The 22,952-nt window shown below is 56.8% G+C and overlaps 2 protein-coding genes across 2 annotated transcripts; one reads left to right on the top strand and one right to left on the bottom strand.

Moving 5' to 3' along the window:
* Window positions 1–4,124: 4,124 nt before the first annotated feature.
* On the bottom strand, window positions 4,125–6,558 carry NPW (neuropeptide W). Its single transcript, XM_079120346.1, has 2 exons — window positions 4,564–6,558; window positions 4,125–4,344 (listed from the first exon to the last, which is right to left on the bottom strand). The coding sequence occupies exons 1-2, from the start codon at window positions 5,667–5,669 to the stop codon at window positions 4,218–4,220; spliced, it is 1,233 nt and encodes a 410-aa protein (XP_078976472.1). The 5' UTR covers window positions 5,670–6,558; the 3' UTR covers window positions 4,125–4,217.
* A 3,617-nt stretch (window positions 6,559–10,175) lies between these two features.
* On the top strand, window positions 10,176–22,005 carry ZNF598 (zinc finger protein 598, E3 ubiquitin ligase). Its single transcript, XM_079120293.1, is given in 12 exon segments — window positions 10,176–10,465; window positions 16,402–16,514; window positions 17,025–17,154; window positions 17,449–17,660; window positions 17,747–17,964; window positions 18,399–18,516; window positions 18,877–19,061; window positions 19,235–19,313; window positions 19,412–20,166; window positions 20,580–20,730; window positions 20,732–21,008; window positions 21,098–22,005. Coding segments are annotated over 12 exon segments (2,820 nt in total). The 5' UTR covers window positions 10,176–10,237; the 3' UTR covers window positions 21,452–22,005.
* Window positions 22,006–22,952: the final 947 nt, after the last annotated feature.

The raw sequence follows: 22,952 nt of genomic DNA, 5'->3' as shown, positions 1-22,952 counted from the left end.
GACATACTTCACCCAGGAGCATCTTTGGCAGAAGACAGCTAAATTCCAGGCTCATCCACAGCCTGACCCTCCCCAGCCCACAGCCCCTTACATACCTGGTTCCCAGGTGTCAGGCTTAGCCAGCCCAGACAATTCCCCATGTGGGTAGGAGAAGCAAGCTTAGCTTAGTCCTTGCCTCTCCTTCTTCTCCAGGGCCCTTGGCTGTGCTCCCTGGCCCCCACCTAAGCACAGGGCCTGCCTCTGAGCAACCTCTGGGCTGTGGCCCCTTGGGTGCCCACACCCCAGCAACTACCCCTAAAAGCCACTTAGGCTGCGGTGAGGCTGAACAGCAGCTCCCTACCCTCACCCCGCTCTGCAGCTCCTGGCTGATAGTGCCATAGGCTGCAGCCTGGCTGGCCACCTCCATCTATCTGTGTCCCTGTACAGAGATTGGCTGCCTGGCCTGGGACCGTCTTCCCTGGACCCATACTGGTGCCCTTGGAGACCATGAGGATAAATATGGGCACATACCACACCTGCATGGGAACTGGGGGGGCATCCCACAGCAGCCAGGACTGTGCCAGATCTGATGAGCTGTAGCTTGGCAGGCTTTAGCTTTGTGGCCACGCTAGAGTGAAAAGAAGCAGTGGGACAGAAGACCTCCAGGCCACAGGGTTAAGGAGTAGGGAGGGGCCCTGGGTCCCCTAAATCAGGGGATTTGGAGACCTCTTCCATCCTCAGTAGGGCAGACTCCATATCAGCCTTGGGCCCTCACTGACCTCACTGGCCTTCTGCAGCCCAGGATTCAGCTGAATCCTCCAGCCTGTGACTGAAGATGGGGATGGGGGACAAAAACCAAGAATGAGTCACAGGACACTGCAATCAGAGTTGCAAAGGAGTTCCCAAAGCAAAAAGGGAGCTGAGAAGAACCCAGGAACATAACAACAACAAGGAAACAAAGGCAACAAAGGGTAGGGTAATGAAGGAAGAGGTGCCCATTAGAGCAGGGACAGAACAAAGAAAGGCAGCCTGAGACCGGAGTTGACCATTTCAGGGGGTGGCAGGAATGAGTGAGAGGAATAGTGTGAATATCCTGGAACAGCAGAGGTAGGGAAGGGTGACCCATAGAGAACCCTCCCAGGCCACCGCCCCCAGGCAGAACTCAAGCCAGCAGGGCACTGTGATGGAAGTGAGAGGCAGGAGTGAGGAGCAGATGGAAAGGCATAGTTAAGGCCTGCAGGTGGGAATGGGAAAGAGGCTAGGGTCTCAGAAGATGGGATAAGGGAGGTGGGTGGTGAGGCCTTAGGATTGAGCTATAGGAACTTTATTTTGCTAGTTCTTCAAGGAGTGGGGTGACCTGGCTCCTAGGCTAGCAGCAAGCAGGATGGAGGTCAAGACACAAGCTGGGCAGTGGGCCACATCTCCCAGCAACTTGGGAGACTGAAGCAGGAGGACATCAAGTTCAATGCCAGCCTGGGCAACTTAAGAAGACCCTGTTTCAAAAATTAAAAAAGAAAAAAAATTAAAAGGGGTGGGGGCTGGGGATGTAGTTCAGTGGTAAAGGGGTCCTTGGGTTCAATTCCACGTACTGAAAAAAACACACAGGGGCGGTTAGGGGCCTGGGAGATCCCTGGCTCCATCCTACCTGCTACTCAGGAGAGTTCCCATGACAGAGAGCGAGCTGGTAGGTCAGCCCTCCTCTCCAGAGCATTAACTATCAGGGAGGGTCTTCTGGGGTGGGGGCTATCCCTGCACTTCCACTGGGCAAGGGAACCTCCTCTGAACATTGAAACTGCTTTCCTCCGACAAGCCCACCTCCTCCCACATGCTGAAGGTGGAGGCTGGATGTGGGCAGGGGTTCCAGGGTATGGCGGTGCGCAGAGGTCTGGGGACCCTCTTTGGGTGGTGGAGCCATTAGTCTGACGCCGGGTAATGGCCCAGAGGCTCCAGAGCGGGCGCTGCCCCCTAATGGGCACTAATGGCCCCGTGAACATCACCAGGCCTCGCTTAGGGCCTCCTCCCTCAGACCACATCACGCCTCTATTTGGATCCTGAAAGTGCAGCAGGCGGGACCAGCTCAACGGAAGGAAGGAGAAAAACAGACACCCAGACGCGACAGGGAGAGAGGAGGCAGACACCGCGAGGATCGAAGAGGGAGGAGGGACTGAAAGGAAGGGCAGGAAAGCCGCAGCTACGAAGGGGAGGCGGCCCTGCCCCGCCCACCACGACCCCAACCCCTCCCCCTAGCTTCGGGTGGGTGGCTGTGGTCTGCAACAGCAACCGCGCAGCGCCACCTGGCGGGAACAGGTGGGATGGCGTCGTCCGGGAGGCTACCCCGGGTCGTCTTTCTGCAGGGTCGGGTTTAGGAGGCCGGTGCTCCCGGGGCTGGCTACTGCAGGGTCATAAGGGTGCATGCCATGGGGAGTGAAAGGCAGAGAAGCCTGGCCTCTGCCCGCCCCTACACCTTGCACCTGACACCCACCTTTCTGACCCAAGATACCTCTAGACAACTTCACCAAATGTCCCAGAACTGTGACCAAATATTTGTAGACAGCTTGGCAGTAGGGACTGGCAAACACTGGGTAAACATTGCTGAGACCCAGGGAAATAGGGATTTGTGTACTTTGTCCTGAGCAAGGGAGGCCCAGGGTTGGAGCAGCCTCCTGAGGAGTATTTAACCCCAACAGGGGCCCAGGAGTTCTCCTTCAGGACTGGAGCTATGGGCTGTTCTGTAATCTGCCCAGGGTTCCTGCAGGATGGAGCAGGAGGTAGGGAAGTGGAGCACCTGGATATAGGGTCAACATGAATATTGTCTCATGAGCAGTGGGAGCCTTTGGGGTTCTGTGTGTTTTAGGATGACAAGGTCAGTACATCCATGTTTTGGAAGATCAGGTTTGGTGAGGACTAGGGCCAGGAGTGGGGACGTGGGCTTAGAGGGAGGAGAGTAAGTCTACCTCAGGGGTCCATGATGTTCCCTTCCCCCAGGATGGACTCTGGGAAAGCACTTCAAGGGGTTCCCCTCCTGTTCAGGGGGGTCATCAGACCAGATCTCAGGGTCTGATGCCCAACCCATGGATTCCTGTGGGGGGAGACGCAAGGCAGACCTACTTGCCCACTCCATCCCTGACACAACCGTGGAAGGTGAACCTGCCAAGTGGGAGACCCACCAGCTACTCCTCACTCTGCCATCTGGGTGAAATGGAGATGAATAAATTTAGTGGGGACAAATAAATAAGAATTGGGGAATGGAATAAAAAGGAACACCCATATTTGGGGACCAAGTAGGGAGAAGGACATACCCAGGAGGTCAGAAGGAACTGCTGGAGCAGGGTGCCAGGCCTGGAACCACCTGTCCTCGGTCTTTGCTGGGTGGTCCCAGGGGTCACCCTACAACATGGCCAAAGGCATGCTCTAAGGGCAGATGGCATCAGGCATAATGGACCAGGCATTCTGAGGTGGGAGGCAGGGGCCAGACTAAAGCATGTTGAAGAGGAGGCAGGAGACCGGAAAGGAGTTGGAGCCATGACTGGAAATGCAGAGGGTGGTAAAAGCAGAGAGGTCCTTGAAGAGGCGTGGGGGGCTCAGGTGGGGTCTTTCCTCCCTAGGAGGAAATCATGGACGTTCCTACTAACCCTCTGGAAGCCTTTGGCTGAAGGGAGGAAAGGAGTTTTAGGAGATCCAGGCTTAAAACTAATGTGGGGAGATGGGCAAAATTTGGGCATGCCGCCTGGGCTGGATGCAGACCCCACAGTGCATTCTCTTCAGCCTGGCCAGAGGGTTGAGAGAAGGGCATCTGGTGGGGCTTCTGCTGAGCAGGTTCACCCACCCTTACACCTCGGGGATGGGGCGAGGCAGGCAAGTGGCTGCTTCATTCCTTCCCCCACAGGAAGCCATGGGGTCAGTAGGATCTGGTCTGATAATCCCACCCCTGAACAGGAGGGGAACACTCTGGGAGGAGGAACCCAGGCCTCAGCAGTCTCCACCTTGCTTTCCCCCATTTCCTCTCTCCCCAAGGACATAGATTGCTGCAGCTGGTGGGGGAGGGGCTTTCCCTGGTCCTGGAGAGGGCTCTTGACATTTGCCTGGGCGTGGGCACCACTATGTGTGCCCTGAAGCTAGACAAAAAGTACACAGCCGGGAGGAAGGGGTCACAAGCGAGGGTGCAGATATCAGGTTGGTTTTATTGACCTGACCGGTGCTGCTGCGTGCTGCGAGCTTTGGAAGCAGCAGAGACTACGTTAGTGGGTTAGGCACGGGCGCCGCTGGTCGGGAGTACTCTCAGGGTGGTCCTGGACCAGGCCGGGGCCAGCGAAGGCGATTTTCTGCAGCGACCAGGGTTGGGCCAGAGACATCTCTCTGAAGTCTCTAGAAAGAACAGAGCAGGTCTCTGAGAAGTGGGCCAAGAACCCTCCTCTGCCGCCGAGGTTGCAAAGGGCAGAGAATGCTTCCGAACGCCTTTCTTGGAGCGCAGTGGGGATAGAACCGCTGGGCGGTCACTTGGACACCCAGAGAGGCGTCGGGACCCAGACCTCGGAAGAGCCCCTTGCTGTCTGCTGTCCGGGCCTCCTCCCTGCCTGCACTTACCTGGCCGACTCCTCAGCCGCCCAGGGCAGGAGGTCCAGACGTGGCTCCGCTTCGGGCACGGGTTCTGGGTTGCGCTGGCTCAGAGACGCACGGACCGGGAGCCCTGCCCCGGAGCTCCTGCGTCGCGCCCTCCACATCTCCCGCACCCGCGAGGGAAGCAGGAGGAGAGCGTTACCGGCGGCGGGCGCCGGGGCGAGGGATTCCCAGGTGAGGGTCTCGGCAGCCGGTCCTAGCTCGCGGCGCCACACGTAAGGCGAGCGGCGCAGCCCCATAAGCAGGCCCGCGGCGCGGCCCACGGTGTGGTAGCGAGGACTCGCCACGTGCTTGTACCAGGCTCCGGCGGGCAGCGGAAGCAGGAGCAGGAGCAGCAGCAACGCGAGTAGCGGCCGGATCACAGGAGCCCCCGGCCCCCGGCCCCGCACCCCCGGGCACCACGCCAGGGTGCTCAGGTTGACCGCCGCCCGAACGGGCGGGTCCGCAACACTCAAATCTGGGTCTGTATGCAAGTCAGAATTGTGGCCTGGAGAGCAGGAGCGCAGGAGGCTAGAGGCGAGTAGTTGGTCCAGTGCGGGTGCGACTATAACCGCTCCGTGGCCCCGCCTGGGCCCGCCCCCGAGGTACCTGCTGGGATCCCCAAAGGCAGGAGGCGGGGGAGGAGAAGAGGGAGTCCAGGCTGCTCCCAGCATCTCACTGAGTGGGCCTCTGACTACAACTGCTCTTGAAGCTCCACGGGACTTCCCCCAGGCCGGCCTTACCCCACCAGTTCTGTTCCACCCCCTCTCCCCAGGAGTGAAACAGATGGGGAGGGGGCTCTGGGACAATGGGCCTCTGGGCACAAGGTTGGGGGTCAAGGACATAGGAATGCCCCCTAGGCCAGAGCTCCTGCAGGTGGGGCAATAGCAGAGCAAAGAAGAGGTTGGCAGAGTTTCATGGAATAGATAACAGGAGAGTGAAGGAGGCCAGGCAATTGTGACATTCAAGACCTCTCTGTGCGGCTCTTCCCTGAGAGCTGTTCTTGTCCTGCTTAACATAGCTCTCAAGTCTCCTCCAACCCATTTCCTCTCTGTAGCAGGATGGATGTTTGGGGACCCCATGTTTGGCCACATCAAGCATTCCTTAGATCCTTAGGTTCCCTAAGAATACATAGGCAGCCCCTCCTGGGACCCTCAGCCAGAACAGGGCAGGATAGGGTCTTGCCCATCTCCAGTGCCTCCTCTCTGGCCACAGATCTCCTCCCACCAAGACCACTCCAGTCAATCTCAATGCTTTTTGGTCTTAGCCAACAATCTGTGATTAGCCCTTTTCTGTGCACGGAGAACCCCCTTCCCTTCTGTCTCTACCTGGCAAGCTTCTGTGCATCCTCCAGGACTCTGCTGAAATGGTCCTGGTCTAGGCCTGCTGAGCAGGTCTTACCCTCCCATCCCAGAGAGTACTGTCTGTTGTAGTCTTTCCTGACACCCAGTTCAGGTAAATCAGCCCTCAAAATACTGGAACTTTTCCTCTCCAGCAACCAGGCAATTCGGGAGCATCCCCGAGGTCCCAGACATCTTGTTTGAGATCATCAAAGAACGTATTTTGACCTTCAAACATTGTCATGAGTGGGCTGGAGATGTAGCTCAGCAGTAGAGCACTTGCTTAGCATGTGTAAGGCCCTGGCTTAAATCCCCAGCACCAAAAAAAAAAAAAAAAAAAAAAAAAAAAAACCCCAAAAGTCAATGCTGTGAGGAATGATTACTATAAATTCCATTTTACCAGTGAGAAATCAAATGAGTGGGACAGAGGAAGGCACCCACTCCTGAGGCCACAGGAGCCAGTGGCCCCCAGGTGGGGGTGTCCTGGCAATCCCAACCAGCAACCCTGCCCTCAAAGGCCACCCAGAACCACTAAGACCCTGGCATTGAAGCCTGGTTAGTTAGGTTGGAAGCTGTCCCAGGTTTGATGGTGATGGTGATGGGGGGGGCGGTAAGTGCCACAACCTTTCCTGCCTGTTTCCTTCTTTGAGGTGGGCTATATGGCCTGCACTCGTGTTTCCTTCTTTGAAACTAGGGATAGTAATAGCGGCCACCTTATCATCTTGTTGCATTGATGATCCAGTTATGGGTCTTGGCACCATGCCTAGAACCCAGTAGTTGTTTGTGGTTAGGATCCACTGCTGCTGTTGCAAAGGCTGACCAACCCCCAACCTGTCAGGGAAAAACACTTCGATGGCTCCAGTAAAGGATGCTGGGGAGCTGGCTGCGTGCCTGGATGCTGCTGCCGGAGGACCACAGGGACCAGGCGGACTGCAGCCCCCGCTGCCCCACCACGCTCCCAGGTGGCCCCTCAGCCTGGAGAGGCGCTTGAAGTGTGCGGTGGGCGGGCAGCATGGCACGACGCCGGCCAGAGCCAGGCTGCTGGCGTCCTCAGGCGCCCGCGCTTACTGCAGCTCTGGGATCGCCCGCAACTGCAGTCAGGCTGGGCAGGATCTAGGGCGCCCCCTGGAGGTGGCCCGGGAGCGGGAATCAATATGAAAATAATGTGGTTTCTGCTGGGTCTACTAATTAAAAAAATTAAAGAAATGTGGATAAATCTCAAAACTAGTGTTGTACAAAGGAAAAAAACACGTTGCAGCATGACAGTGTGCTGCTGCTTTCCGAGGCTCAATGCCAGCAACTGGTTCCTCTGTCATGTCTGTGGCCTCAGGGAGTGAAAATACCAGGGTGGAGGGAAAGTATAAAGGCCACATGGACACGGGAGCGGGTGCCTGTCAGCTGCCGTCAGCAAAGGCAGATGGAGGGAGCCCAGGGCTGGGTAGGAAGCAGAGCACAAGATCACACTCCTAGTTCAAAGTGCAGGGGAGGAGGGGCTCTGTACCTTATCCTACCTCCAAAGCCCAGGGGGCCTGGTGACAAAAGCTTATGCCTCCTCTCCCCGCCAGGGGTTTGGAGTCAAATCTCCAATAAAGGCGGGGTCAGTGAGCCTAGTAGCCCATGGAAGCCAGCCTTCCCCTGGGGCTACCCTCTTTTTTTTCTTTCACACAACAGCCCCTCTTAGAAACCAAGGGGTTGGGCTGGGGTTGTGGTCAGTGGTAGAGTGCTTGCCTGGCATGTGCAAGGCACTGAGTTCAATACTCAGCACCACATATAAGTAAGTAAACAAAATAAAGGTCCATCAACAACTAAAAAAAAATTTAAAAGGCATTGTGGGGGAGGGGAGAAAAAGGAAACCAAGGGGTAGTAGCTGGGATTCTGCACAGTACCTGGCCCTGAACAAGAGCTCTGCAGTGAGGATGTGAATGCATAAGCGAATCTCTGTCTTGTCACCTTTCTTTCTATTTTGATACTGGGTATTGAACCCAGAGGCACTTTACCACTGAGATACATCCCCAGCACTTTTAATATTTTTGAGACAGGATCTTGCTAAGTTTCTGAAGCTGGCTTTGAACTTGAGATCCTCCTGCCTCACCCTCCTGAATCACTGGGATTATAGGCCTAGGCCACCATGCCCAGCATATTTTTTATCATTTTATTTTTTTAATGCTGGGGATGGAATCCAGCATCTTGTGTATGTTAGGCAAGTGCTCTACCACTGAACTATAGGGGGACTATAGTTCTTTCTGCTGGGCATGTTGGCACAGTGCCTGTAGCCCCAGCAACTCATGAAGCTGAGGCAGGAGGGTCGCAAGTTTGAGGCAAGCCTCATCAACTTGGTGAGACGCTCAGCAACATAGTAAGACCCTGTGCCAAAATAAAAAGGGCTGGGGCCCAGCGCAGTGGTGCACACCTGTCATTCCAGAGACTTGGGATGCTGAGGCAGGAAGATTACAAGTTCAAACCCAGCCTCAGAAACTTAGGGAGACCCTGTCTCTAATAATATATAAAAGGGCTGGGGATGTGGCTCAGTGGTTAAGCGCGCCCCTGGGGATGTAACTCAGTGGTAAAGCACACCTGGACTTGAATCCTTAGTACACACACACTCTCTCTCTTTTGAGCACTTTAGGTCTCTCTATTTTGTCTCTTTAGGTCTGTCTGTTTTGGTATCTGTCTTCCATTCTGCACTCTGCTTTCCTTATGAGTCTGTAGAGCCCTGACTCCTTTCTGCATTTGAGATGACCCCACAATGCAGAACGAAAGTTCTTTTTGTCAGGGTAGAACTTGCAGAATGGTGGGTTTTGCTGTCCAGTAGATGGGTAGCAGGCAGCTTTCCTAATGGGGTGGAGCTGGTCCATTTCTCCAGCAGAAAACCCTCCCCTAATCTTAACCTTCTTCTGCTGAGGGTAGGTAGATACAGGGACCAGGCTGGGAGGAGGGCTCAGGAGCCCAGTTCAAAGCATGGACTTCCACACATTCCTGCTTGCAGTCACCCACTTCAGCCCACCTCCATGGTTCTGAGTGAAACTTCTCATTAAGGACCCCCAGAGGGTGTTAGGATGCTCTGTAAAATGAGTCACTTTCCTTCATCTTTTGTCATTCCAAAAATGTTTTGTATCCTTCACTAGTTGTTCCCCACTCCAGTTCTCTATGCTGGTGGAGTAATAGCTTTTTAGATTGCATCACTGTCCTTTTAGTGGGGTTTTGTGAAGGCGAGATGGCATCTGCATGCAGCCACTCCACCCGGCTTAATTGGTATGGTGACCCATTTTGCAAATAAGGAAGTAATTGGCTTCAGCAAGCCAACCCAGGTCACCAGAGGCCCTCAGAAGTGGCAGAACTGGGGTTCTGACCCCATTTTCGTCTGATTCTAAGTCTGGGTTCATTCCCCCACAATGCGCTCTTTTTCTTTTATTTTTTTGTTTGTGGTACTGGGGATTTAACTCAGGGCCTTGTGCTTGCAGGGCTATATCACTCAGAGGCTGGTGATAAATCTCTACCAACTGAGCTACATCACCAGTCCCTCTTTTCTTAACAGGTTCAGATCTAGACCTGCCTCCCTTCATGGCAAAGGCAGGGAGGAGCACACTACCCTCCAACAGATGCAGAAACCTGAAGCCCCAGGACTTGCCACCATCCATTCAAACACACCCTGATGTCTCTGCACTAGACTCTGGTACCTGCTGGGTGTGACCATCTACCAAGAGGTCGCAAGAATGCTTCTCCAATGGGATGGCTTTTGCCTCTGCTTAGGAAGTCTGGGCAGGGTGCCAGGTGAGAGGCTTGGGTGTGCTCCGGCTGGAGAGAGGTGGTGGGTTCCTCGCAAGGTTGCTAAATTTATTAATTTACTTATTTATTTTGTGTTGCTGGGTATCTAGACCAGGGCCTGGACACGCTAGGTAAGTATTCTCCACTGAGCCAGAGCTAAGCCCAGGTTGGTAGAACTAGCAAATAAAAACACAGGACCCCCAGTTAACTTTGGGTTTCAAATAAATACAGGCTTTAATACTTTAATACAAGTATGACCCATCAGTATTTGAGCGATACTTACACCGAAACACTATGATTCCTCTGAAACACGCTGAGTGCCCCTTGCCTTGGGCGGGGAAGACCAGCGGGCTGAGGTCCTCCTAATCGCCAGCGCCGGCTAGAGCGGCCGGAGCCGGGAAGCCGCTCTAGCGGGGCCTGGCCGGGGCGGAAGTCGCGGCACGCACTTCCGCCGGGCGGGGCGGTTGCCGGGCGGGGCGGTGACGTAGCCCGGAAGGGGCGGACCTGCTGGGAGCCAGGCCGCGCCGCGCCGGCCGGGAGGGGGCCGGAGCCCGGCCATGGCGGCGGCGGCGGCGGGCGCCGAGGGGCGGCGCGCGGCCCTGGAAGCGGCGGCGGCGGCGGCGGCGCCCGAGCGGGGCGGCGGGAGCTGCGTGCTGTGCTGCGGGGATTTGGAGGCCACGGCGCTGGGCCGCTGCGACCATCCGGTGTGCTACCGCTGCTCCACCAAGATGCGGGTGCTGTGCGAGCAGCGCTACTGCGCCGTGTGCCGCGAGGAGCTGCGCCAGGTGCGCCGGGGGCCGTGCGGCGAGGCGCTGCGGGAGGGGTGGCCCCAGGGCCCTGCCTTCCCGCTGTCTGCCGCTCCCCGAGGGGCCTGGGTGCCGCCCGGGCGGGGTCGCGACCACCCGGCCGACTGCGGTGTCTAGGGCTGGGAGGCAGGCGGAGGCCGAGCGCGGGATTAATAGCGATACTGCGGGGACGGAGCCTGGGGACTTTCTCCGGTGCCCGGTCCTTAGGAAGGGGCAGGATCTGGCCGAGAACACCCTGACCCACCCGTCTGTGGATTAAGCCCTCTGCGGGTCTCAATGGGTGGAGACAATCAGGGGCAGCCTCCAGAGGTAGTCTGTCCAGCAAGCAGATGGCCCTAGAAGCAGAGGCGTGAACTGTGGGCATTTAAACCCTCGCTGGGTTTATGGGCCCCACTGATGACCCGAAGCCAACTTCTAAGACGGACGTTTTTCATTTGTAGAGGGGAGGTGACCTGACTCTTCCCGGTGCTTGGCTGGTGGGGAAGTTTTCCCCTTCTTGTTAGTTGCAGCTTTGAGGCTTCCTTTTAGTGGAGGGGAGACGTTTCTGATTCTGTCCCGACTTGGAAACTCTGGAAGGGTCAGAGGCCGCCTGCGGCTTTCCCCACAATCCCAGCAATGCCAGCTGCTGTCCAGGAGCTTGGGCCAGACCTCCCTTGGTTTGATGCCCTTAGAGATCTGTTTGCTTCCAGCATTGTGAAATTCCCCTGATTTTGTTCATGGAAGTCTTCAGTTGGTGACATCTGCCAGGGAACCCAAATTTCTTCTCCTTAAAAATGGCATGGAGGCCTGGGGATACAGCTCAGTTGGTAGAGTGCTTGCAAGGCCCTGGGTTCAAACCCCAGCACCCCCCCCCCCAAAAAAAAAAAAAAAAAGTAGGCAGTTTCTTGGCTTGGTGGTGCATACCTGTAATCTCAGCTACTTAGGAGGCTGAGGCAGGAGGATCAGAAATTTGAGGCCAGCTTGGTCAACTGTATGGGGCCTTGTCTCAAAATAAAGAGCTGGGGCTATAGTTCAATGGTAGAGTACTTGTTAGCATATATGAGGCCCTGGGTTCAATCTCCAACACTACCAAAAACACACACACACACACACACACACACACACACACACACACACACAACCCCCAAAAGACATTTATGTGAAGGAAGCCAGAGAGACGCTGGAATCAAATGAGCGAAATTCCCTAGACACCTGCTTTGTGCCCAGTTGGAAAAAGCATTGGAAATACTGGCAGTCTCACATGTGGTGGAAACAGACAGACACAGATGGGCAAAGATCTGGGGTGCAGAAAGAGTCAAAGCGTCAGTGAAACCATTCTCCTGGGCTTACTCAGGACACCTCCTACTCTTGGCCAGGTTTTCCTGTACACTTACAGCTTCCTTCCAGGGAAAAAAGGCACTGGGGAGCCCTTTATACACGAGGTCCTGGCCTTGCTTTGGGTCTTTGGAAGTGAATGAACACCACGTATGGCCACTATAGCCAGCATCTGCCCTTTCATTCCTGTGGGCCCCACACCCTCTGAGAGCTTTGTGGCAGAGGCTGTTGACATGAGCTGTCAGCAGGCCCTGGCTAGGGTGTGGTTTGGCACAGGGCACCCCTGTGCGAGCCTGAGCTTTCTCTGGTCTGCTCCATATTACTGGGGGACAGGGGAGGGTCCTGGGAACTTTGCTGCTTGATGCCGCTGCTCAGCTCAACTTAGTCCTCTCCTCTCATCCTGTTTCCCACCTACTTGTGAACTTGAAACTTCACCCTGGCCTTTCCTTTTTCCTTGCTTTGTCCATCCCTATTCTCTGAGTATGTGCTCTGTCCTGGGCCTGCTCAGGAATTGCAGTGACCCTCAGCCCCCAAACTCTTCTCCTGATTTGTCCTCCCTTTTGGGACTGTCTCTGAAAACCGGGAGGAAAGCAAGCCTAAGTGCTGTGCGAAACCAGACGCCCACAGCCTCTTACTGCTGGTCATCCGGGCTGTGTGGCAGGTGCTCACAGTGGAGCCGTCTGATGGAACAGCAGAGGCCCAGCATTTCATGGGTGATGAAGACCCTCCCCAGGGTCTTATCCTTCCTCGATGCATCTTTCTCATGGGCCATTTCCTGCTGTTGTGCCTTACTCTCACCTTGTTCTGTCCCTGTTATTGTTACAGGAGTCCTAATGGCCCCTGTAGGCCACCAGTGTTGCCACACCCCCATCTCACAGGCAGGATGTGCTGAAGGCCAGCCCATGGTTACCCCAAGGCCCAGGTCATCAGGCAGGACCTGGTGACTCTGTTGTGCTTTTCTGTTGTTAGTGTTTCTCCTCGTAATTCTGTAGTCCTGGCCCCTGTCCCTAGCTGGGCTCTTTGGGGATCTGAACTCTTCAGGTGGACTCTGGGAGTGATCTCCAGCAGCCCCCAGCCCTTCCTTCTTCCACACTTGGGGTCTCCCCTTCCTCAGGCTGGTCCCTTAAATGCTTCTCTCCTGTTTGTACTTGAGCCACCTGTCCTTTGGCCACTCTTCACTCTTTTAGTACTGGGGATTGGACCCAGGGGCACTGAACCACTCCCCAGCCCTTTTTAATATTTATTTATGTCTCAATAAGTTGCTTAGGGCCTTGCTAAATTGCCAAGGCTGCCTTTGAACTCACAATCCTCCTGCCTTGGCCTCTTGAGCTGCTGGGATTATAGACATGTGCTACCGCACCCAGCTTTCTCTTCACTCTTAATGAGTGCCCATTGCATGCTGGGAATGGGGAGCAGCAGGCCCCCAGGCAGATATTCTGGTCCAGAAAGCCCAGAAGCCCTACTTCTCCTTGGTCACTAGTTACCTACCCTGCCCAGGGATTCCCAGAATGGCCCAGCCTCATCTCTAGGACTGGCCTGAGCTCTGTCCTCACACCTGTGACCCTCCCATGGGTGCTCGGGAGCTGCCATCTCCCTGTCTTCTTTCCTTCCCCTGGAAGCCTCAGGCCAGCCATCTCCCACTAGCTTCCATGTTCCTGTATCCCTAGCCCGGCCTCACTCAAGTGTCTACAGGGCGGAGGGTCTTGCTGCTTAGATCCCTGGTGTGTTCCTGCCCCTTCCTGGCCTGGCCACTGTGCTCCTGTGCTGTCCTTGTCTAGACACCTGCCTCCCCTCCCCATCTGCTAGGGATGGGGGTTCTGGCCACAGTGACTATGCTGTCATTTGCTCATCAGGCCTGGGTGGCCAGTCCCGACCTCCTTGCTGTTGGGGTGGGGGCATCGTGGGTCTTCCTGTCTCTTTCCTGTAGCCTTAGCCACAGCTAGAGCTTCTCTGAGGTTTTGTAGTTCCAGATCTGCCAGTCCTCATTCTCCAGCCCTGGGCTCAAATTACCCACAGCCCCTTTCCCAAGCCTTTTTCTGTGTTTCCAGTCCATGAACCAAATCAGTGCCCCCCTTCCCCGTCTTTCAGTCTGGTTAGGAGGGATGAATACCCTGGGCTCTGCTGGCCCTCCATTCTTCCAGTACTGGCCCCCACCTGCTCTGCAGATGGACCCTCCATGCAGACTTGGCTCAGGGGCCCCTTGACACCCACCGTTTGCTTTCTTATGCTTCTTGGTCCTGTGGCCTAAGTGCATGAAGTGGAACGGGCCTGATATCCCTGCAGGTACACTGCCGTCCTTCTACCCCAGAGCCTTTGTGCAGGACACTGTTGGGTTCCTGATCTCAGAGGCCACCCACAGAGATGTTTTGTGGGTGTGCACAGATTTTTAGGGCATAGATGCCACGGTATGCAGCATGGCAAAGGTAGAGAAGTCAGTTCTCTGTGTGCCCTGGTACTGTCTCCACATAGGCAGCACCCTGATGGAACATGATAGAGAAGGGGTACCCAGCACCCCAGGGCAGATCAGGCTCTTCCATAGGAGCCTGAGATGCCATCAAGGGCAGAATTGAATGCACAACTGAGGAGGGTGCCAGAGTGGACGGGGGCGTCCCTGGCACAGCTTTCCTCTGGGGAAGGAAGTCATTTCTCTGCTACGTCTGTTGGGCGTGGATGCTTTTTGGCAGCCTCAGGGAATTTCCTCGGGCTGCTCTTCTGACTGCCTTGCTGGAGATAAAGATCTGCCTCGTACGCCTGGAGAAGCTGAGGGGGTGTATCCTGCTATCTAGGAGTCCCGACAGGCAGTTCACAGAGGATCTTTTGCTCTGTCTGAGCAGCATCCTGGGTGGCCCATGGTCACCTGAACCTGCTGAGGTCTGGGCTGGAGATGCAGCCTGGGAGTGGTTGGAAGGCAGAGCAAGGCACCAGCTGCACCAAGCAGATTGCAGGACACCAGGCAGCATAGCGCCTGGGGACCTTCCCCCACACAGAGCCTGAGACTCGCAAGGAGGGAGAAAGCTAGAGATACATGTGGAGCCCTGCTGCGATTTCCAGCCTTTGGGAGGGAACTGCAACTACCATTTGAAGATGGTCACAAGAGGCCACCTGTAGACAGGTGGGCTCAGCACATGGCACAGGACACGAAGTCAGGCTCCCAGCCTTCCCCTGCATAACAAGAAGAAAAGCCTCCTGTCCCCCAGGATAGGTAGGGTAGTGGGGCAGACCTGATCTTGGCGTCTTTTCCCCCAAGTGTGTTATGGCAGAAGTGGAACTGAGTTCTGGCTCTCTCCCAGACCTTTCCAGGGAACCAGCTTTGGTCACCCTGCTGCTGGGGGCGGTATGTGGCCATGAGCCTGCATGGGGTTCCCCTTGGCAATACCCTCTGAGCTGCCTGGAGTTCATGTCCGTACTGGTCCCAAACATCCTCCTTGGCTAAGCCCAAACATAACAGGGATGACCTTGACATGGCCTCTCCTAAGAAGGGGATGTCTCCCAGGTGCTGGTAAGGCCTCAGTGTTGTCAGGGCTGGGCTGAGGTGCATAACCAGCACCAAGCTCAGGGAGCAGTGGCAGAAAGGCAACACACAGGGAGGGGTGTGATGGCAAGAGTCACTGTGGGGCGTGGTGCAGTGGCATACACTTGTAATCCCAGCTACTAGGGAGGCTGAGGCAGGAGGATCTTGAATTTGAGGCCAGCTTCAGCAACTTAACAAGGCACGCAGCAACTCAGTGAGACCCTGTCTCTAAAAAAATGCAAAAAAGAGCTGGGATGTGGCTCAGTGGTTAAGCGCCCAAGTTGAATCCTGGGTACCAAGTGTAAAAAGTCTGTGGGAGAGGGGCACTAAGGGTCCGCACCACAGGGACTTCATGGAGGAAAGAGGGAGCCCAGAGGCAGTTCTGAGCCTGTAGAGGGCTGGACCACCCTGGTGAACTGGGGTGGGTTCACCACCTGATGGTGGTCTGGTGCACGAGACCTGTGGAGTACCATCGGGCCTGTGACTGCTCCCAGCCCTTACAGAAAGGAACAGGAGAGGAGTCTGTTGGCAGCCAGACTAGCAGGTGCTGGTGATCCCTGAGACTTGGCCTGCTGCAGAGGTTCCACACCAACCTGCTGAGCACGCCCAGCTCCTCCCTGTAACAGGCAGGTGTGCGAGACTACTGCCAGGGTGGTGGGTTTGAGTTGTGGGTCCCTGGGAGCCCCGCTCCCCCATATTATGGAAACGCAGAGGAGGGTGCTGATGGAGGGCAACAGGCCTCGGCGCAGGCGCTTGTTGCATCCTGCACCAGCGATTTCATTGTTCCCTAGCTACTGCCCAGAACTTGTCCTTCCCCACTCCCCATCAAGCTCTTCAGTGCTCAGCCCTCCTTGGGTCCCTGTCCCTGCTGCTCTAGGGTGCTGCTGTGGCTGCCCCCTGGTGGAAAGTCTCGGCCTCACCTCTTCCCTGCAGTGTCCTGGGTGGCTTGGGATGGGAGAGAAGGCCTGGGCCAGCTGGGACCCGAGACTGTGGCCTGCATTGGGCCCTGAGGGCTGCCCTTTATCTGTCTGCTGCATCCTCAGGTATCCTGTACAGGGCCTGCTTACCACTGTCTCGCTTTTGGCTGTAGGTGGTCTTTGGGAAGAAGCTTCCTGCCTTTGCCACAATCCCCATCCACCAGCTGCAGCACGAGAAGAAATATGACATCTACTTTGCAGATGGAAAGGTGTTTGCATTATACAGGTGAGGCATCCTCAGTCTGCAGCTGCTCTCTTTATGGGGTTCTTTGTAGTGGGGCTGGATGCATCCCCCTTGCCTCCTCTTCCCTTCAAATCCCTGAGGTGTAGCTGATGCCGGGGCCAGGGCCTCCAGGGGTCAGCTGTGTGATGTTGGGTGGGCTGCCTCCCTTCTTGGACCTTAGGCTCCTCTCCTGTGAGAAGGAGGTCCCAAATCCCCCACTTAGGATGGCAGTGGAGATGACAGGGGTGGGCACAGCCCCTGCTGTCTAGACTCTGAGGGCCATAAGAGTGCATGCAAGTAAACTTTCAGTCTATGGCCCTAAAACCAGGTAAAGGGTGCAGTCGTCATGGGGGTGGTCCCCTCCCTGGCCCAGGGCTGGAACCAAGCCTTGTACTCCAGGCCCTGCATATTCACTGTCTTCCTGACTGCTAGATGGGGGCCTGGTGAGTGGCCCTACTCTGGGCAGCAACAGTGAGTGCCCCGCATGGTGGGTGGCTCCGGTGTCTCCCCCAGGCAGCTGTTGCAGCATGAGTGCCCGCAGTGCCCCCAGCTGCCGCCCTTCGGCCTCTTCGGGGACCTGGAGCAGCACATGCGGAAGCAGCATGAGCTTTTCTGCTGCAAGCTGTGCCTGAAGCACCTCAAGGTGCGCCTGACCTGGGGATGGGGCTGCCCTGGTATGCGGGGGGGTGCATGGAGACCAGACAGCTATGCGGGCTCCCCACTGGCCGCTGTGGCCCAGGAAAACTTAACGTCCCAGAGCATCAGGCTGCCTGGGCAGGGAGGAGCCCCCATCGGGCCCTTGGATCTGCCAGCCCCTGGTGCTTGGGACTTTGGGGCCATCAGGGCCTGCTCCTTGCCTTTGCTGCTCCACTGCTAGCTGGCAGGAAGAGGTAGGCCCGAGAGCTGCTGCCCTGTGCCCAGTCCCCGCTCTCTGCAGATCTTCACCTACGAGCGCAAGTGGTACTCACGCAAGGACCTGGCTCGGCACCGCATGCAAGGGGATCCTGATGACACATCACACCGTGGACACCCGCTCTGCAAGTTCTGCGATGAGCGGTATCTGGACAACGATGAGCTGCTGAAGCACTTGCGCCGAGACCACTACTTCTGTCACTTCTGTGACTCAGATGGGGCCCAGGACTACTACAGGTGGGCAGGACACAGGTACCCCATTCCCCTGGCCCCTCTGGGTACTGCCAGTGCTCCCTAAGCCCCTTGTTCTCTGTCCCTGGCAGTGACTATGCATATCTGCGTGAGCACTTCCGGGAGAAGCACTTCCTGTGTGAGGAGGGTCGCTGCAGCACAGAGCAGTTCACCCATGCCTTCCGCACTGAGATCGACCTCAAGGCGCACCGGACTGCCTGCCACAGCCGCAGCCGTGCCGAGGCACGCCAGAACCGCCAGATTGACCTGCAGTTCAGCTTTGCACCACGGCACTCACGTCGGAGTGAGGGTGAGCCAGAGGCCTGCAGGCTCTAGCGCTTGGGAGCCCTAGGGTGGTCCATGGGGCCTGCACCTGCTCTGGAGGCCTCAGACCCAGGGTCCTACCTGACACCATGGCTCACTAAGCCTCTGTAGCCTCACTCACCTGCTGTTCCTGAGCACCTGAGGCCACTGAGACAGCTTCTGGCCTCAGGTGGCTGCTGTTGAGTGCTGCCCAGTATAGATCTTGCCCTGGCGCCCTGGGGCATGGGCCCCTCTCACTGTGCTGTTTGCATGACTTGGCACCATATCCTGGAGGTGCCTTTCCCCAGATTCATGGCTGTGGGGGCTGGGAAACCTTTGCCATCCAGCCAGAGCATTGGTCTCAGTGTGACCTGCACAGCAGGTCTGTCAGTCCTGTTGCCTGCCAGGGCCCCAGATAGTGACAGATTTTGCTGACCACAGGGGTTGTCAGCGGTGAGGACTATGAGGAGGTGGACAGGTACAACCGCCAGGGTCGATCGGGCCGGGCCAGCGGGCGTGGAGCCCAGCAGAGCCGTCGAGGAAGCTGGAGGTACAAGAGGTGGGAGGATTTGCGTGCCGCTGACTTCCTCCTGCCACCATCCCCACGTGGTGGCTGTGGCTGGCAGCCCACATGGGAATAGGCATGGGGTCAGGGGACTTAAGCCAGAGATCCTGGGTTGTGAATATTTCAGTAGGGTCCACTCAGCATCCTCAGTGAGCAGTTTCTTTCTCTTCCCTCCACTGTTAGCCAGAGACACCCAGACCAGGTGGGATGGGAGTGGGTGAAAGGGCCTGTGTCACTCAGGACCTCAGTACAGTTGTGCCAGGTGGGACCCCTATAACAGGTGTGCCCTCAGGCTGCCCACCTGAGGTATACCCCTGGGCCTTGCCCAGCCTGAGGCCACCCTCCCCAACCTAGGGAAGAAGAGGACCGAGAAGTGGCCGCTGCCATCCGGGCATCAGTGGCTGCACAGCAAGAGGAGACTCGCAGGAACGAGGACTGGGAGGAGGGTGGCAGGCCTAAGAAGGAAGAGGCCGCAGCCCGGGGGCCCGATGAGTCCCGCGGCCCCCGGCGCCTAACCCGGGCTCAGGGTGAAGGCCCAGGTATGTCAGGCCCACTTACTGGGGGGCCCAGCCCCAGGAGGGGAGCAGGCAGCTGGCCAGCATGGAGCCTAGCTGTCAGGGGCCTCCCAGGGAGGTGGATGAGCACTTCATGTGCCCCAGTTCCTTCAAGGCCACCCCTGCACCCTGACCTGGAGTCCTTGCATGTCTCGTAGGCCCCAGGGAGGCCTCAGCAAATGGTCCTGTAGGCCAAGAAGACTGCCTGGGCCCAGGCCCGGGGCCCACCCCCCAAAGGTGTGTGTGGGAACTGGGGGGCGGCTGCTGTGGTGGGCAGTGCAGAACCAGCCAGGACATGGTGAGCCACTGACCACCGCTTCCCTCCCTGGACCTAGCACCCTCCTACCCACTCCGAAACTCAAGGATGAAGATTTCCCCAGTCTCTGTGCTTCTACTTCCTCCTGCTGCACAGCAGCAGCCCCAGGTCTTGTGGGGCTAGCGCTGGTGTACCCTGGTCCTGCCAGGGGTAGAAACACCTTCCAGGAGGAGGACTTCCCTGCCCTGGTGTCCTCTGCATCCAAGCCCAGTACCACCCCGCCAAACCTCATCTCTGCCTGGAACAGCACTTGCAGCAAGAAAGGGGCTCCACCCACTCCAGGGGCCCAGGCTGCTGGTGGAAGTGGCCAGACCTCCAGGAAGGCTGGGAAGGGGAGCAGGGGTGGACGGAAGGGTGGCCTGCCCCCTGCAGAGGAGCAGGGCAGTGGCCTTGGTGCCCAGGAGTTGCGGAGCATGCCCACTGGGGCAGCTGCTTCTCTGCTGGGGCCAGCCTCCACCCAGACCTCCACCAAGGTTGGCAAGAAAAAGAAGGTGGGCTCTGAGAAGCCTGGTACCACACTGTCCCCGCCACTGCCCTCTGACCATACCCCAAAGCCCCGGGCTGAGCAGGCCCCTGAAGCTCCTGTGAGTAGAGCAGAAGGGCCAGTAGCTGTCATCGTCAATGGACACACAGAAGGGCCGACCCTGGCACGGAGTACTCCCAAAGAACCCCCCGGGCTCCCAAGGCCCCTGGGGGCCCTTTCCTGCCCCACTCCCCAGGAAGACTTCCCAGCGCTGGGAGGCCCCTGCCCACCCAGGATGCCTCCTCCCCCAGGTATGAGCACCCAGCCCTGGGCAATCCCTTGGGTATCTGGGAGGGGGCCAGGGTAGTAGTATCAAGCTGGAGGCCAGGAACACAGGTGTGAGGTACAGGGCAGGTACCCAACTCACCAGTGTAGAGAGCCCGTGCATTGCTGTCCAGCTGTCTGGGCCCAGTCTGGAAGTAGATGTCACCGTCCCTGACCCACATCATCTTGAGTCACCACTTAACCTCTATCCCTTTTCTCCCTGTGAAATGGGCCTTGTCATGCTGAGGGCCCATGAGCTAGCTGATGCAGGCCAGGGTTGCTACGTAGTGAGCCCATCAGGTGTGGGCCTGTGGACAGGAGGCTCACCCAGTGGGCTGGGTAGTCTGAGGGAAAGGTGGCCAGCGAGGGCCATGTCCTGGGGTCTTGTGCCCCCCTGCAGGCTTCAACACTGTGGTGCTCCTGAAGGGCACACCACCCCCGCCCCCACCAGGCCTGGCGCCTCCTGTCAGCAAGCCACCCCCTGGCTTCTCCAGCCTCCTGCCCAGTCCCCACCCAGCCTGCATCCCCAGCCCCACCACTACCACCACCACCACCACCACCACCACCACTAAACCGTAAGTGGGCCGGGCCGCCTGGCCTTTTGTCCCTGGGGGCTGGCAGAAGGACCTCCTCCCCAACCACCAGAAAAGCTGAATTGTCCTCTTCTCTTGACCCCAGACCCATGCTGACATCCACACCTCGAGCCTACTTGGTCCCTGAGAACTTTCGGGAGAGGAACTTGCAGCTCATCCAGTCCATCAAGGACTTTGTGCAGAGCGACGAGGCCCGCTTCAGCAAGTTTAAGAGCCACTCGGGGGAGTTCAGACAGGTGAGGTGGGCGGGAGGTGTGGCCATCCCATCTTCACCTGCAGCCTGGGCTTGAGCTGGAGTCACCAGCTCTGGCTCTCTGGGCGGCAGGGAATGATCTCCGCAGCCCAATACTACAAGAGCTGCCGGGACCTGCTTGGGGAGAACTTCCAGAAGATTTTCAGTGAGCTGCTGGTACTGCTGCCTGACACAGCTAAGCAGCAGGAGCTGCTGTCTGCACACACGGACTTCCGCAGCCGTGAGAAGCCACCAGGCACCAAGTCCAAGAGGAATAAGAAGAGCGCGTGGCAGGCCAGCACCCAGCAGGTGGGCCTGGACTGCTGTGTGTGCCCCACGTGCCAGCAGGTGCTGGCACAGGGTGACATCAGTAGCCACCAGGCACTGCACGCTGCCCGGGACGATGACTTCCCCTCCCTTCAAGCCATTGCCAGGATCATCACGTAGCTCCTGCCAGTGCAGCCGGAGCTGTCACACCTGTGCGCCTCCCTTCTCCTTCCTTCCTCCCCCCGGCTGCCAGGCAGCCAGGTAAGGTCCTGGTAAGGCTGCTGCTCAGACCTCTTGGTTGGCCAGGCCTGCCAGGGGGTCACCAGGAAGGTCCACCCTGTGCCATCAGCACGCCATCATGCAGAAGTTCCACCCCCTGCTCAGCAGTGGGCCGGTCTTGGTTTGTATTCTTGTGCTTTTGGAAAGTGCCAGGGGAGGGGAGGGCTGGGATGCCAGGACCTCTGCTTGTGGTCACAGCTAGAGGCTTCGGTGGCCCAAACTGGGCCCTCATGAGCCTGAGCTGATAGCTGTGGGTCCCTTGGTGTTGGAGTTGGCTGTCGAGTGTGTCGTGTAAACAGTTCATAATTCAAGAGTGTTCGGGATTAAAAGCAGATAAAATTGTGCTACTTGAAGTTGAATCTTTGTATGAGACAAGCTGAATCTGGGATCTCAAGTTGCCTCTGACCTTTTATAAGACAGTTTATCTTCAAATAAATTTATTTTGCAGTACTGCACATGGCTGGTGTCCCAAGCGTCTCTGCCTTCCGAGCACACCCTGAGACTGGGGCATTCGGACTCGGGCTGGTGAGCACAGATGTGGAGGAAGGCCCCCTGGGGCTGGCAGGCATTGGGATTTGCTGATAGGAAGATGCTGCCAACCCCAGTCCTATTTGGGGAGTCCAGCATGGCCCACACCTCCCAGGACCAAACATGGTCATGCCTGATGGAACACTTGAATACCTAGTGAAACTGATCTTCAAGAATGGCTTGAAGTGAGCTGGGGAGGTAGCTCAGTGGTAGAGTGCTTGCCTCGCATGCATGAGGCCCTGGGTTCTAAGACCAGCACCAAAAAAAAGGCTTGAAGTTTACATCCACAGGCCAGTGAAAAATCTATTAAAGGTAAACTTACACAAGAAGACATTTAGGCTGGGCACAGTGGTGCACGCCTGTAGTCCCAGCGATTTGGGAGGCTGAGGCAGGAGGATCCCAAGTTCAAGGGCAGTCTAGGCAATTTAGTGAGACACTGTATCTCAAAATATTTTTAAAAGAGAACTGGGGAATATAGGTTAGTGGTAGAGCATCCCTGGGTTCAATCCCCAGTACTGCAAAACAAAAAAACAAACAAAAACACACAGAAACGGAGTTCATGCTCTGGAAAACATCGAGACATAATGTACACTGATCCATGTGGCATGATGTTGCTGTAGCAGTGAGGGGTGGACTGGGAGAACTGAATACAGCCACAGATCTGTGCATTCATAAAGTCGTTCACTGAGGACAGCTGGTATCCAAATCGGTGGAGAAGGATGCTCTTTCAGTTCTTGGGATTGAAATAGCTGGACTTCCTTCAGTGGGGAATTAATTTGTAGTGATAAGGACAGCACTTATAAGCTAAGTAGACTGGAGGTAGACTGGAGTTCCAAGTATGAAAGTCCAAAATCTTAACACTTAGGAAAAGGAA

This window comes from Sciurus vulgaris, assembly GCF_902686455.1.
Source record: "Sciurus vulgaris genome assembly, chromosome: 18".
NCBI classification, from domain to species: domain Eukaryota; kingdom Metazoa; phylum Chordata; class Mammalia; order Rodentia; family Sciuridae; genus Sciurus; species Sciurus vulgaris.
The sequence above is the reverse complement of the archived record's forward strand: the minus strand, read 5'-3'. Positions and strand labels throughout refer to the sequence as shown.